This window comes from Thalassophryne amazonica, chromosome 1 (assembly GCF_902500255.1).
Source record: "Thalassophryne amazonica chromosome 1, fThaAma1.1, whole genome shotgun sequence".
NCBI lineage: Eukaryota > Metazoa > Chordata > Actinopteri > Batrachoidiformes > Batrachoididae > Thalassophryne > Thalassophryne amazonica.
In genome coordinates this window covers 137527059-137539732 of record NC_047103.1, presented here as the reverse complement: position 1 = coordinate 137539732, position 12674 = coordinate 137527059, and the positions used below count along the sequence as shown (strand labels likewise).

The window sequence follows — 12674 nt, the reverse complement described above, 5'->3', positions numbered from 1 at the left end:
CATGCTGGATGTGGAGGTCCTGGGCTGGTGTGGTTACACGTGGTCTGCGGTTGTGAGGCTGGTTGGATGTACTGCCAAATTCTTTGAAACCCCTTTGGAGACAGCTTATGGTAGAGAAATGAACAGTCAATACACGAGCAACAGCTCTGGTTGACATTCCTGCTGTCAGCATGCCAATTGCATGCTCCCTGAAATCTTGCGACATCTGTGGCATTGTGCTGTGTGATAAAACTGCACCTTTCAGAGTGGCCTTTTATTGTGGGCAGTCTAAGGCACACCTGTGCACTAATCATGGTGTCTAATCAGTATCTTGATATGGCACACCTGTGAGGTGGGATGGATTATCTCAGCAAAGGAGAAGTGCTCACTATCACAGATTTAGACTGGTTTGTGAACAGTATTTGAGGGAAATGGTGATATTGTGTATGTGGAAAAAGTTATAGATCTTTGAGTTCATCTCATACAAAATGGGATCAAAACCAAAAGTGTTGCGTTTATATTTTTGTTGAGTGTGTGTGTGTGTGTGTATATATATATATATATATATGTATATGTATATATATATATGTATATATATCGTAGAGCGTGCGGAAAGTATAAAAGGCATATCACACTCCAGTTAACACTGTCTTTTAAAAAAATTAAACAATACCAGATTATAAATCAGTATTTCCACCTCTTTAACTTGTACAGGGACTGATAAAGCTTATAAGACTAAAATAAGCCAGTGTGTGTCTGAAAAATGCATGACAGATTAAAAGTTATTTTGATCCATAATCATGACATAATGTGATGTACTAGGGATGCACCGGTCCACATTTTTTCCGCTTCCGATCCTGATAACTGAATTTGGATATCTGCTTATAGTGATACTATTGTGATACCAGAGCTCTGTTTACTTTAATATTATCACTATTGTTGATTTTATATGAGGATCTGGGTTCCCGCGGGTTCTAAAAAAGTCTTAAATTCAGAAACTAAAATTTTAGGCCTTTAAATGTCTTAAAAACACCCACCTTTTCATCGCAGGTCTAAAATTTAATTTACTCAAGTCTTAAAAAATTACATTCGCTCCGTCCATTCCGAGAAGTGTCTGTAGAACAGAAAAATGAAACGCTTTCCAATGCGTCGCGACGTCAGACGCGTCGCTTCGGAAGCGGCAAGGGGGCGGAGATTGCGGCCACGTCACACTCTGGCTGTTTCACAACCTGAAAATGTTCAGCGATCGCCATCTTGAATTTGCGTCGCCTGAACCACAAAAAAGTTTTAAAAAACAGCAGTAGAGCGATTCTCCCATCACCCTGCTGGGAGAAGCTTTTTTTCAGCGCTTTTTCGGAGTGACGCCGACCGAGGGAGGACTGATGACTTGGTGGGATATCGATCGAACCACGACAGCGGGCCAACCCGCACGGAGAAGCCGGCCTTCAGGCATCATTCCTGGGCAGACTGAGGCAGGCAGCTGGGGTGATGGAGCACATCCACTCAGTCCGAAATCTCCCACTTTTTGGATATAGGCGAAGTCCCAGTTTGCCCAACGGAGTTTACTTCTGCAGCTTTATCGAGGTGAGAATAATGTAAAAATAAAACGTGACGTTTACTGAACTGTGAAGGTTTAATGATCGGCTAACGTTAGCGTAGCCTTTTAGCACAGTTGATCTGAGTGAACGCTTTAATTTCTAAATGGTTCAGTCTTTTTTTTTTTTTTTTACCAAATAAAGCTACAGCTTTTTTTACAAAAGCTCAACTTTAAATAACTTATTTTTTCAGGCGTTTTTTTCTGTCGTTTTTTTCTCGTTTTTCCTTTTTTATATATAAACTGTTTAGTGTTTCTTTCTATTTAAAAGAATATTTTTATTTGTCCCAATCAGGAACATTTGCTGTGCAGACAACCAAGCTTCCATTGATGAGCTGAACGAAGTCCAGTCGAAAGAAAACATCTCTGGTTTCAGCAACACCACCAGAGTTCAAAGCTGCAGAAGAGACCTTCATCTGGTCCCAAGAATCCAGCAGAACATCACCTGCTTCTAAATAAAAGGCTCTTTGAACAGCAACTATTTTATTATTTTTTAAAAAGCTGTTTCATTTTATATTTTAACAATAAATGAACGGATCATTAAAAATGTCCACAAATCAAAGTCCAAAGACATTTGCACAGGTAGAAGCTCTCCACTTATTGTGCTCAAATTCATATTTTAGAAATGACTCTGTCCTGATAACATTAAAGGCAATTACATATTTTGACGAAATTACAAGTTTAAATGACTATATATATATATATATATATATATATATATAAAAAAAAAAAATTCATCATGAGGTTTATGTCACAGAAATCCTACTTTACAATCACACTGCAGTCATTGTTAAATTATTTCCTGTTGCATTTATAATAAACATTTGTATTTATTTAGTGGCTTTTTCTGGTTGAAATGAGATATAAATAATCTACCAGACTTAAAAGTTTCCATGTTATTTTATTTGTCTAAAAATAAATGTCCAAGGTCCCAATACCGATACTGGATGGGACCGGCCCCATCCCTACTTACTATTAGCTGCCTGAAAATCAACTCTGCCTTTGTCCAGGTACTGTCCACTTCATGACTTACTCGAGTACACAGTCAATCCGGACTACTTTTTGTCTACAAATGCAATCTGGTTTTTATTCGGATTTCAAGGCAAATTCTTGTATTTTGCGATCAACGTATGTCCGTCGCCTCCTCTTTGTAACCTGCGGTGCATCCAGAAAAAAAAAAAAAAAATCACGTGTCTCAGTAAGACTGAATGATAAATATTACATACTGTGAAAGCAGAATCTTATCTTTTGAAAATCTGTCCACCTAATAAGTAACACTAGTCATCTTATTGCATCCTCCTAAAATACATATTAACCATTTTGACATATTCACCGTCAAAGTTCACAGAAAACACTGATTTCACACTGTAAAAATTCTGTTTTCCCCATTCATTTCAATTGACTGCTTTCAAGGGGCCGTTGCCCTACATGATGTGCAGGGTTCTCAGCAGGATTTTTTTTTTCTCAGTGTAATGGGATGGAAAAATCACCTTAAAAAGCCGGGGGGTTCAGGGGGTGCTTAGGCGTCGCTCCCCGAGGCTTTCACATTATGGGCTTCTTATAAAAGGCCTTCTTTGTTGGTCTAAATAAATATACAGTAGAGGTGCACCGATCGATCGGGCACCGATCATTATTGGCCGAACACGCCTTGATCGGTTTGATCGGTGATCGGCATAATGTGCCGATCAAAAGGACCGATCACAACAGTGCAGGCAGTAGCGCAGGGAGCGCTTGGTCCTGTTGTGACATGCTTTCCTCTGTGACGTAAACTCATTTTGACTTCTATTTAGATCTCTCAGAGCCATTTGACTCATTTTGACTTCTGATATGAGCTGGACGGACAAGGAGAGCAGTCGCCATCATCTAATGTAGTCCATGTCCGTCCAGCTCATATCAGAAGTCAAAATGAGTCAAATGGCTCTGAGAGATATACTTAGACTGCTGTGTAATGAATGGACCCACACTGCCCTCTAGTGGATATCCAGTGTGCGTGAGTGTGTATTTGTGAATCTGTAGGCATTTTGATTTTATTTTTTCATGAGTGTAGAGGTACAGAGAGTACAAAGAAGCTTTGTTCATTTGATTTGCTTATATTGTGAACTGCCATGATACTGGAATTGACAACTAAGTTAAAAAAAAAAAAATTGATTGAATTGATTGATTTGTTTGTGGATCTGTGGATTTCGCGAAAAGAATCTCAAAATTACGTCAGAGGAAAGCGATGCATGTAATTGGTGATCCACAAATGCTGAAACTCAATTCACAAATACAATTTCCAGTTTTCCAAATTAAATTTTTTTTTTTTTTACAAATTAAGTTTTATATTTGCAAATAAAACATTATTTGCAAAGACCAATTTACAAGTTACAAATATGAAATTTGCATTTGTGGATATCTGAACACATTTGCAAATCAATGATTATTTGTAGATCACCCTGTGTGCATTTACAAATATTGAGACAATTTTAACCCCATAGAATGAGGGCTGTATTTTACATTCTCAACGTATTCTCTGTAGGCTGTAACCTGAGCAACATGGGGAAAAAAAAGCTTGCTGGTAGAACAAAGTCAGTGTAATAAAACAAAAGTTGGCAGTTTATTCTAGTGTCTTTATTTGAATTCATGTTTTTTTTGTTTTCATCATTAAGTTTTAATGCAAAAATAGTCCTGTACATTAGACCTATATTCTTATTTTGGGCATGATCCAAATATGTACTTGATCAGTATCGGCCTTGATCGGTATCGGCAGATCAAAATTTCAGTGATCGGTGATCGGCCTAAAAAATCCTGATCGGTGCACCTCTAATACAACCCCTGGCAAAAATTATGGAATCACCGGCCTCGGAGGATGTTCATTCAGTTGTTTAATTTTGTAGAAAAAAAGCAGATCACAGACATGACACAAAACTAAAGTCATTTCAAATGGCAACTTTCTGGCTTTAAGAAACACTATAAGAAATCAGGAAACAAATAATAACAATAAACAATAATAGTAGCATCTGCTGTTGATGCTACAAACTCAAAACTATTATGTTCAAACTGCCTTTTTAGGAATCCTGTGACTCACTAAACTAATATTTAGTTGTATAACCACAGGTTTTCATGATTTCTTCACATCTGTGAGGCATTAATTTTGTCGGTTTGGAGATTTTGCTCATTTACTAGTGTGCTTGGGGTCATTGTCTTGTTGAAACACCCATTTCAAGGGCATGTCCTCTTCAGCATAAGGCAACATAACCTTCAAGTATTTTGACATATCCAAACTGATCCATGATACCTGGTACATGCCCATATCATGATGCTTACACCACCATGCTTCACTGTCTTCACTGTGAACTGTGGCTTGAATTCAGAGTTTGGGGGTCGTCCCACAAACTGTCTGCAGCCCTTGGACCCAAAAAGAACAATTTTACTCTCATCAGTCCACAAAATATTCCTCCATTTCTCTTTAGGCCAGTTGATGTGTTCTTTGGCAAATTGTAACCTCTTCTGCACATCTTTTATTTAACAGAGGGACTTTGCGGGGTTTCTTGCAAATAAATTAGCTTCACACAGGCGTCTTCTCACTGTCACAGCACTTACAGGTAACTCCAGACTGTCTTTTATCATCCTGGAGCTGAGCAGTGGGTGAGCCTTTGCCGTTCTGGTTATTCTTCTATCCATTTTGATGGTTGTTTTCCATTTTCTTCCACGCGTCTCTGTTTTTTTTGTCCATTTTAAAGCATTGGAGATCATTGTAGATGAACAGCCTATAATTTTTTACCTGCGTATAAGTTTCCCCCTCTCCAATCAACTTTTTAATCAAACTACGCTGTTCTTCTGAACGATGTCTTGAACGTCCCATTTTCCTCAGGCTTTCAAAGAGAAAAGATGTTCAACAGGTGCTGGCTTCATCCTTAAATAGGGAACACCTGATTCACACCTGTTTGTCCCACAAAATTGACGAACTCACTGACCGAATGCCACACTACTATTATTGTGAACACCCCCTTTTCTACTTTTTTTTTACTAATAGCCCAATTTCATAGCCTTAAGAGTGTGCATATTATGAATGCTTGGTCTTGTTGGATTTGTGAGAATCTACTGGTACCTTGTTTCCCATGTAACAATAAGAAATATACTCAAAACCTGGATTAATCTTTTTAGTCACATAGCACTACTACTATTCTGAACACTACTGTACCAAAATCTGATGTCCAGACAGAAGAAGAGAACATCTGTGTTTCAAAATGTGAGGAAAGTGTTTCCAAAAATGCAACCAATTTGAAGTTGAAGCTGCAGAGGAGACCTTCATCTGGTTAAATGTGCTGAAAGTCCAGCTCACCTGTCATCTCTGCAAACTCACACCTGCTGCTATGCTTCTAAATAAAACAGAGGCTCTTCAAACAGTAACTTTTATTATTTCAATAAACCTTTTCCTTATTTTAACATTAAATGAAGGAATCAGTCATCATGTTTTTAATTTACAAACATCAAAGATTTCTAGAGAATCTTTTTTTTTAACTTAAAACTATTTTAATTACAAGTTATTTAATGCAAGAAAAAAAACACATAAGCGTTTTCTTGAATAAACTGTATAAATTAGCAGTTGTTATGTTCCTGATACACATCTACACTGTTCTGTAGTTTGGCCTGATGCCTTGTTTCTTTTGGCTTTAAAATAAGGCTGTAACAGAGATTAAAAAAAAAAAACTATGGCTTTACTTCACACAATTTAGCACTCAAAATGCAGGCAATAGTGTTTCAGAGCGTTATAAATTTAAAAATGTTGCGTGGGAAGCTGGCCCCCGGTTTCCCCTATCCTGCATCACTCGGCACGAGGCTTGCTGTGAGAAGCACTTTAGTGGCTGTAAGAACTTTGCGATGCACATTACAGAAGAACTTTAGCAGCTGTAAAGGGCCTTTCACATTGAACGTGCTGGAAGCGTCAAACGCATCAAAAATCTGTCTAAAAAGCATGATTTTCAATGAGATGCATTGCTTTTTAGAGGCGTTGCATCAAAAGCCGAGCTAAAGTGACGCTTCTGACGGGAGCGCGCATTGCCGGTTGTCGGCAGGCTGACGTGGTCAAAGTTCAACCCAATCCAGCTTTCAACGCTCTGAGCTGTGACGTAGCTTCGCGCTGCCCAATAGGAACGACGCGTCAGGCCAAAACACGGAAGACTAGTGGCAGAAGCCACTGATCTGTAAAAAATGGATCGGTACAGAAACCACTGATCTGTACAAAACGGATCGGTGCATAAACCACTGATTTGTACACAACAGAAACGTGTCACAGAACTGCTCATTCATAGAGCAGTTTTCTGAAGAAAAATCCTTGGAAATGTTTTTTGTTGTTGTTTGTTACCTCAGAATTTTTGATTACTGTTAAAAAAAAAAAGAAGTTTAGAACACTTGTAATTAAAATAGCTAAATAAAGCAATAAATGGTTCTTTATAAACCTTTCATCTGTAAATTAAAACCACCTGTTATTTCAGATGAGTCATTTCAACTTGTAATTTCGCCAAAATATGTAATTGCCTTTAATGTTGTTATCAGGACAGAGTCATTTCTAAAACATGAATTTGAGCACAATAAGTGGAGAGCTTCTACCTGTGCAAATGTCTTTGGACTTTGATTTGTGGACATTTTTAATGATCCGTTCATGTATTGTTAAAATATAAAATGAAACAGCTTTTTAAAAAATAATAAAATAGTTGCTGTTGAAAGAGCCTTTTATTTAGAAGCAGGTGATGTTATGCTGAATTCTCGGGACCAGATGAATGTCTCTTCTGCACCTTTGAACTCTGGTGGTGTTGCTGAAGAGCTGAGATGTTTTCTTTCGACTGGACTTCATGGTGTTCAGCTTATCAATGGAAGTTTGGTTGTCTGCACAGCAAATGTTCCTGATTGGGACAAATAAAAATATTTCTTTAAATATAAAGAAACACTAAACAGTTTATATATAAAAAAAGGAAGAAAAAAAACAATGGAAAAAAATGCCAGAAAAAAAAGTTATTTAAAGTTGAGCTTTTGTGGTCTCCGAAAAAAGCTGTAGCTTTATTTGGTAAAAATAAAAAAGACTGAACCATTTACAAATTAAAGTGTTCACTCAGATCAACTGTGCTAAAAAGCTAAGCTAACTTTAGCCTTTCAATAAACCTTCACAGCAGTGCAGTAAACATCACGTTTTACTTTTATTTTATTCTCACCTCGATAAAGCTGCAGAACTAAACTCCGTTGGGCAAACTGGGACTTTGCATATATCCAAAAAAGTTGGAGATTTCGGACTGAGTTGGTTTGCTCCATCCCACCGGCTACCTGCCTCGGTCTGCCCATGGATGATGCCTGAAGGCCGGCTTCTCCGTGCGGGTCGGCCCGCTGTCGCGGTTCGATTGATATCCCACCAAGTCGTCAGTCCTCCCTCAGTCGGCGTCACTCCGAAAAGTAGCTGAAAAAAAGCTTCTCCCAGCAGGGTGATCTGCTGTTTTTTAAAGCTTTTTTGTGGTTCAGGCGACGCAAATTCAAGATAGCGACTGCTGAACTTTTTCAGGTTGTGGAAACAGCCAGAGTGTGACGTAGCAATCTCCGCGCCCTTGCCGCTTCCAAAGCGAGGCATCTGACATCAGACGTGTTAATGGGCCAAAGTGTTGGTAGGCGTTATGAAGCGTTCAGTGTGAAAGGCCCATAAGAGAACTTCCCCCCAGCACTGGGTGTGTGACACACTGCAGAAGAACTTTAGTGGCTGTACGAGAACTTTCCCCCAAGAACTTTCCCCATACGCGCAGTGACCCACACCAGAGAACCTTTGTGTGCTGTCCCATGGAAAATGCACGTCATGAGGAACGGAAAAAAAAATTGCGGTGTGAAATGGGGGACGATTTTCTTTTCTTCCCTCCAATAACAGACAATAGTCCGGTAGTGACGTTAATCAGCAGAAAAGTGAGTCATGATTGACATCTTTAAATGGGTTTGACTGAGGTTGATTGGTAGGGGGGGGAAGAGATCATTTGTGTAGGTTCATTTTTGGACCCGCTAAGATGGTGGCGGAAAACATCAAATGCACTACACTTCTCACTCATGGTAACGGCAACATGACACAACTAAACCGACGAAACCAACTGAACGACAAAAACACAATAAATCAATAACAGTAGCAACACTGTTAAACTAATATGAACCACAATAACATTTAAAACCCCAATCCCTGAACTCCTATGGTGAATTGCAGGACAATAGCCTTTGTTCACTGTTGTCAGCTAATATCACTAATTTCTCCCCAAAAATGTATCCTATTAACTTTCTGTTTTTATAGCCTTCAACCTTGACCCAAAATACTTAAGCATACCAAACAGCAAATCTCAGATCTCCCCAATTTCTCTGTGATTGAAGCCATACATGAATATGCCATACGTATTCATTATTTATTCCAAGATTTACCACAAATGTTGGTAAAAATCTTTAAATATATTGGGGCTATTAGTTGGAATCAATTGCCCTCAGGTGTTCGAAGCAGTGAAAATCTGAACTGTTTTAAGAGAATGGCTAAAGCCTCGGTCCCACCGAATAATGAAGGCTGAAGGAGGAGCCACGCATGGGTGTGAGGTGATTATTTGAAGAATGACCCACGTTTTCATCTATCACGTATCCACTATGAAGGTGCCACTATGTGCCTCTCTGTACCCCGCATGTGCCACGTAGCAGCCTCTAGTGAGCCACGACCACCTGTCATTACAGCCTCGAACGGCTCGCATCAGCCACACTAAGCCACGTAGTGCCATGATAGCGCCATGATAACGCCATGTTGGCGCACGTTTAGGCATGAGTTTGGTCCAAACCTTCAGCCCTCCCAAACCTGGTCCCTTTAAAGTGTGGGTTTTCAATTCACAGATTCACAGCAGCATTTAAAGATGTCCCTTTTTTTTTTTAATGCAGTCCAAAAATAGACACTCCATCACAGTTCCGCAGTTGTGCGCCAGGTAGCTGTCCACCTGTAATGCACCAGACCAGCTAGACCTGAACCATGGGTTCCTGGAGAGCTGCCTCTGTGCTCCTTGCTGGCTCCACGGCTCTCTGGCTTTTTTTTTTTTTTTTTTTTTGCGGCTTTAAACACACAAAACTTTGTTTGTCCGTTTATTTCTGCAAAATCGCTCTTTTGCGCGTGTGCTGCTGTTGTCCTTTCATGGACAGTCGCCTCTCTGCTCTTTCTGGCTTCCTTTCCATCTGTGTGGCTTGCTGGCTTTATTTTTTCCCTGGCTTTAAGCACAATCATTTTTACAACGTGAATCCACTTCTGACTTTGTGTTCGTCCGTTTCTTTCTGCAAAAGCACTCTTTTGCGCGCAGTGCCGTTCTGCATACAGAATGAGGTGGCCGTTTTATTATATACACCTGGATCATTTTCTACATATATATATAATATTTCTTTATTTCTTCCGCAGCTTACAAGTCACTATGATACAACTTTTAACTTTGTGTTATGTCTTCAAAATCGGTTTATTAAAAAGCATAACAAACCAAAGCAAGATATCTTATTTTAATACACTTTTGTTCATGATATTGTGTGTGTGTGTATGTATGTATGTAGTGTTTCAGAGCGTTATAAATTTAAAAATGTTGTGGGGGAAGCTGGCCCACGGTTTCCCCTATCCTGCAGCACTCGGCACGAGGCTTGCTGTGAGGAGCACTTTAGCGGCTGTAAGAACTTTCCCCCCAGCGCTCGGTGCGATGCACATTACAGAAGAACTTTAGCGGCTGTAAAGGGCCTCGGAAGCGTCAGATGCATCAAAAATTGGTCTAAAAAACATTATTTTCAATGAGATGCGTTGCTTTTTAGAGGCTTGCGTCAAAACCCGAGCTAAAGCGACGCTTTTATCTGAGTAGGTGAATGAAAATTATACACATTTTTTTAGTGATATAACTGAGCCCTGTGGGGTGTCAAACACCTGAAATTATTTGTAGACCTTTCTGATTTTCCAATCAAATTGGGGAATAAAACACCTTGGCAGCTATATGTGTAAATACATTTTGTTCCTTTGGGAACACACACAAAGTGCTGTAATTGCTACCAATTTCACCCAGTTTGGATGTAATTACCCCTTAATTAAAACTGTCTGTCTGCACTACAGATTATTTGATTTCATCTTTGGGTTACTGGTGATAGTAAGTCCCTTCTGCTTCTTCCCTCCCCCAATCGGGGTTGCCACAGCAGATCTGAGATGGATCTCTCTGTTGATTTGGCACAAGTTGCCCTTCCTGACGCAACTCAACATTACATGGAGAATGGGCAAGGGTGGTCTTGAACTGGCAGCCTCACACTCTGAAAACAGGCATGCAAACTACTGCCCCTTTAGTGTGCTCTGAGCACTCAACTGCAATTCTGTCATGGGAAATTCGTCCCAAGACAAATTTCCCCGAGAGGGACAATAAAGTTTATCTTATATTATCTTATCCGGGAGGGTGACACTGACAATGATGATAATAATAATAATAATAATTAATAATACAATGATAAAGCATTTTAGGGTAAAATAAATTGATTTACTCTGGTAAATAGGTAAAAAAAAAAAAAAAAAATTTAAAATCTGCGCAAATGATTATGGACCTAATTGTGCCTGTGTTTTACAGATGAACTTATGATGTCCTGCCACTAAGCTAGTTTGATGTTTATGTCATCCACAGGCTGTTCGCTGCTATGATTCACTCATCCTTAAAGCTGAGGGAAAAGTGGATCCTGAGTTATTTTGCCAGCTCGGCCACTTCAACCTCCTTTTGGAGGATTATCCAAAAGGTGAGTTATCTTGGTTTACCTATTTTTATTGGAACACTAGAATTATTGTAATTCTTAACCTCCTCAGATCCTGTGTCCACATGCAGGGGCATAATTTATTTATTTATTTATTGCAAAACCTAAATTCTGTTCAAGCTCAGGTCCTGGAAGGTTAAGTCACATTGTTTTCTGAACCTCTCACTCTCATGGCTAAGTCAGATCTGAGAGCAGGAGCATGTGTCTGTTCCAAACATCGATATGTGCACCAGTGGTATGGAATTGCTCTGGGTAAGGGTTGACAACCATGTAGACAGACAGCCATTCATTCACACCTTCCCGAAATTTACTATCTGCAGTCAGGTGGTTTGTGTTCATGTTGTTGGTCTTTTCTAATTGATGGGGTCATCAACGCTGATGAATCTGTTTGCTGAATCCTGCTCATGGAACCCTGCCACTTTTGGTACCTGCTCAGGAGTGGTTCCAAGTGAGCCAAGCCAATACTAAAATGTGACGTCAACAGGCTGCCGGCCACTGATTGGTCAGACAATGTCATCACTGGACGAGTCATGAGTGCGCCATCCGAGACGAGAATCAAACCCGCCATTTTTAAATAGTCACAGCGGTGTTACAGTGACCGTCCTTTTCTTTCCTTTCACAGCGAGTTTTTTTACTTGCACAAAACCACACCGTGGTCCGTGGATGAGTTGCGGACGTTTCTGTGTTTGGTGGTGGAGGAGAGAATACAGAGAGGTGGATGAAGTGATCCAAAATGAGAAAATCTCAGTCTTTGGCTGCTCATGAGTACCCAACATTACAGCAACGCAGAGAACAGCTGACAAAACTTAAGTGATTACAGGACCACAACGGCTGGAGTAGGTCATACCGTAAGGGCTGGAAAAGGTTCAACCGCAGGAATGCTGTTTACAGACACCGACCGGCGAGCACCGGGAGGCAGGATGACCGTGACGCGGCCACTGCTTTTTTGGAAGCGACGGATGGTAAGTGTGTTTGTGACTTATCTCATTGGTGGGAAGCACACATTAACAGATGAAGATTTTGAGTCTAAACTTGAGTTAAAGTAACGTTGTTGTCTCATGTATGACACAGTGAGCTAGCTGATTGCTAACTAGCGAGCTAGCTAATTCCGTGCTCCGCTTTAATTAAACTTCTGACAGAAACACCTAAAGTCAGCATGACAACAAACATGTGCATTTGACTGATTTAGTACCATTACTGTGATGTTTTTTTTTCTTTTGACATGTCGCCATTTTGTGTTTTGTTTGAAGAATCCAGTTCCATAAGTGAGGAGGGTTCGACCACCAGCTTCAACATCTGTATCAACGTCCAGCACCAC

At 39.8% G+C, this 12674-nt stretch overlaps 1 protein-coding gene across 6 annotated transcripts in view; it reads left to right on the top strand.

Moving 5' to 3' along the window:
- The window catches only part of LOC117514742 (histone demethylase UTY-like), a 181650-nt gene that overhangs the window by 29167 nt on the left and 139809 nt on the right, over window positions 1-12674 (top strand). For all 6 annotated transcript variants that reach the window (XM_034175316.1, XM_034175323.1, XM_034175358.1 and 3 more), the window contains exon 3: window positions 11233-11341. In XM_034175316.1, the coding sequence (XP_034031207.1) occupies window positions 11233-11341 (109 nt within the window). The remainder of the gene's footprint in view (window positions 1-11232; window positions 11342-12674) is intronic.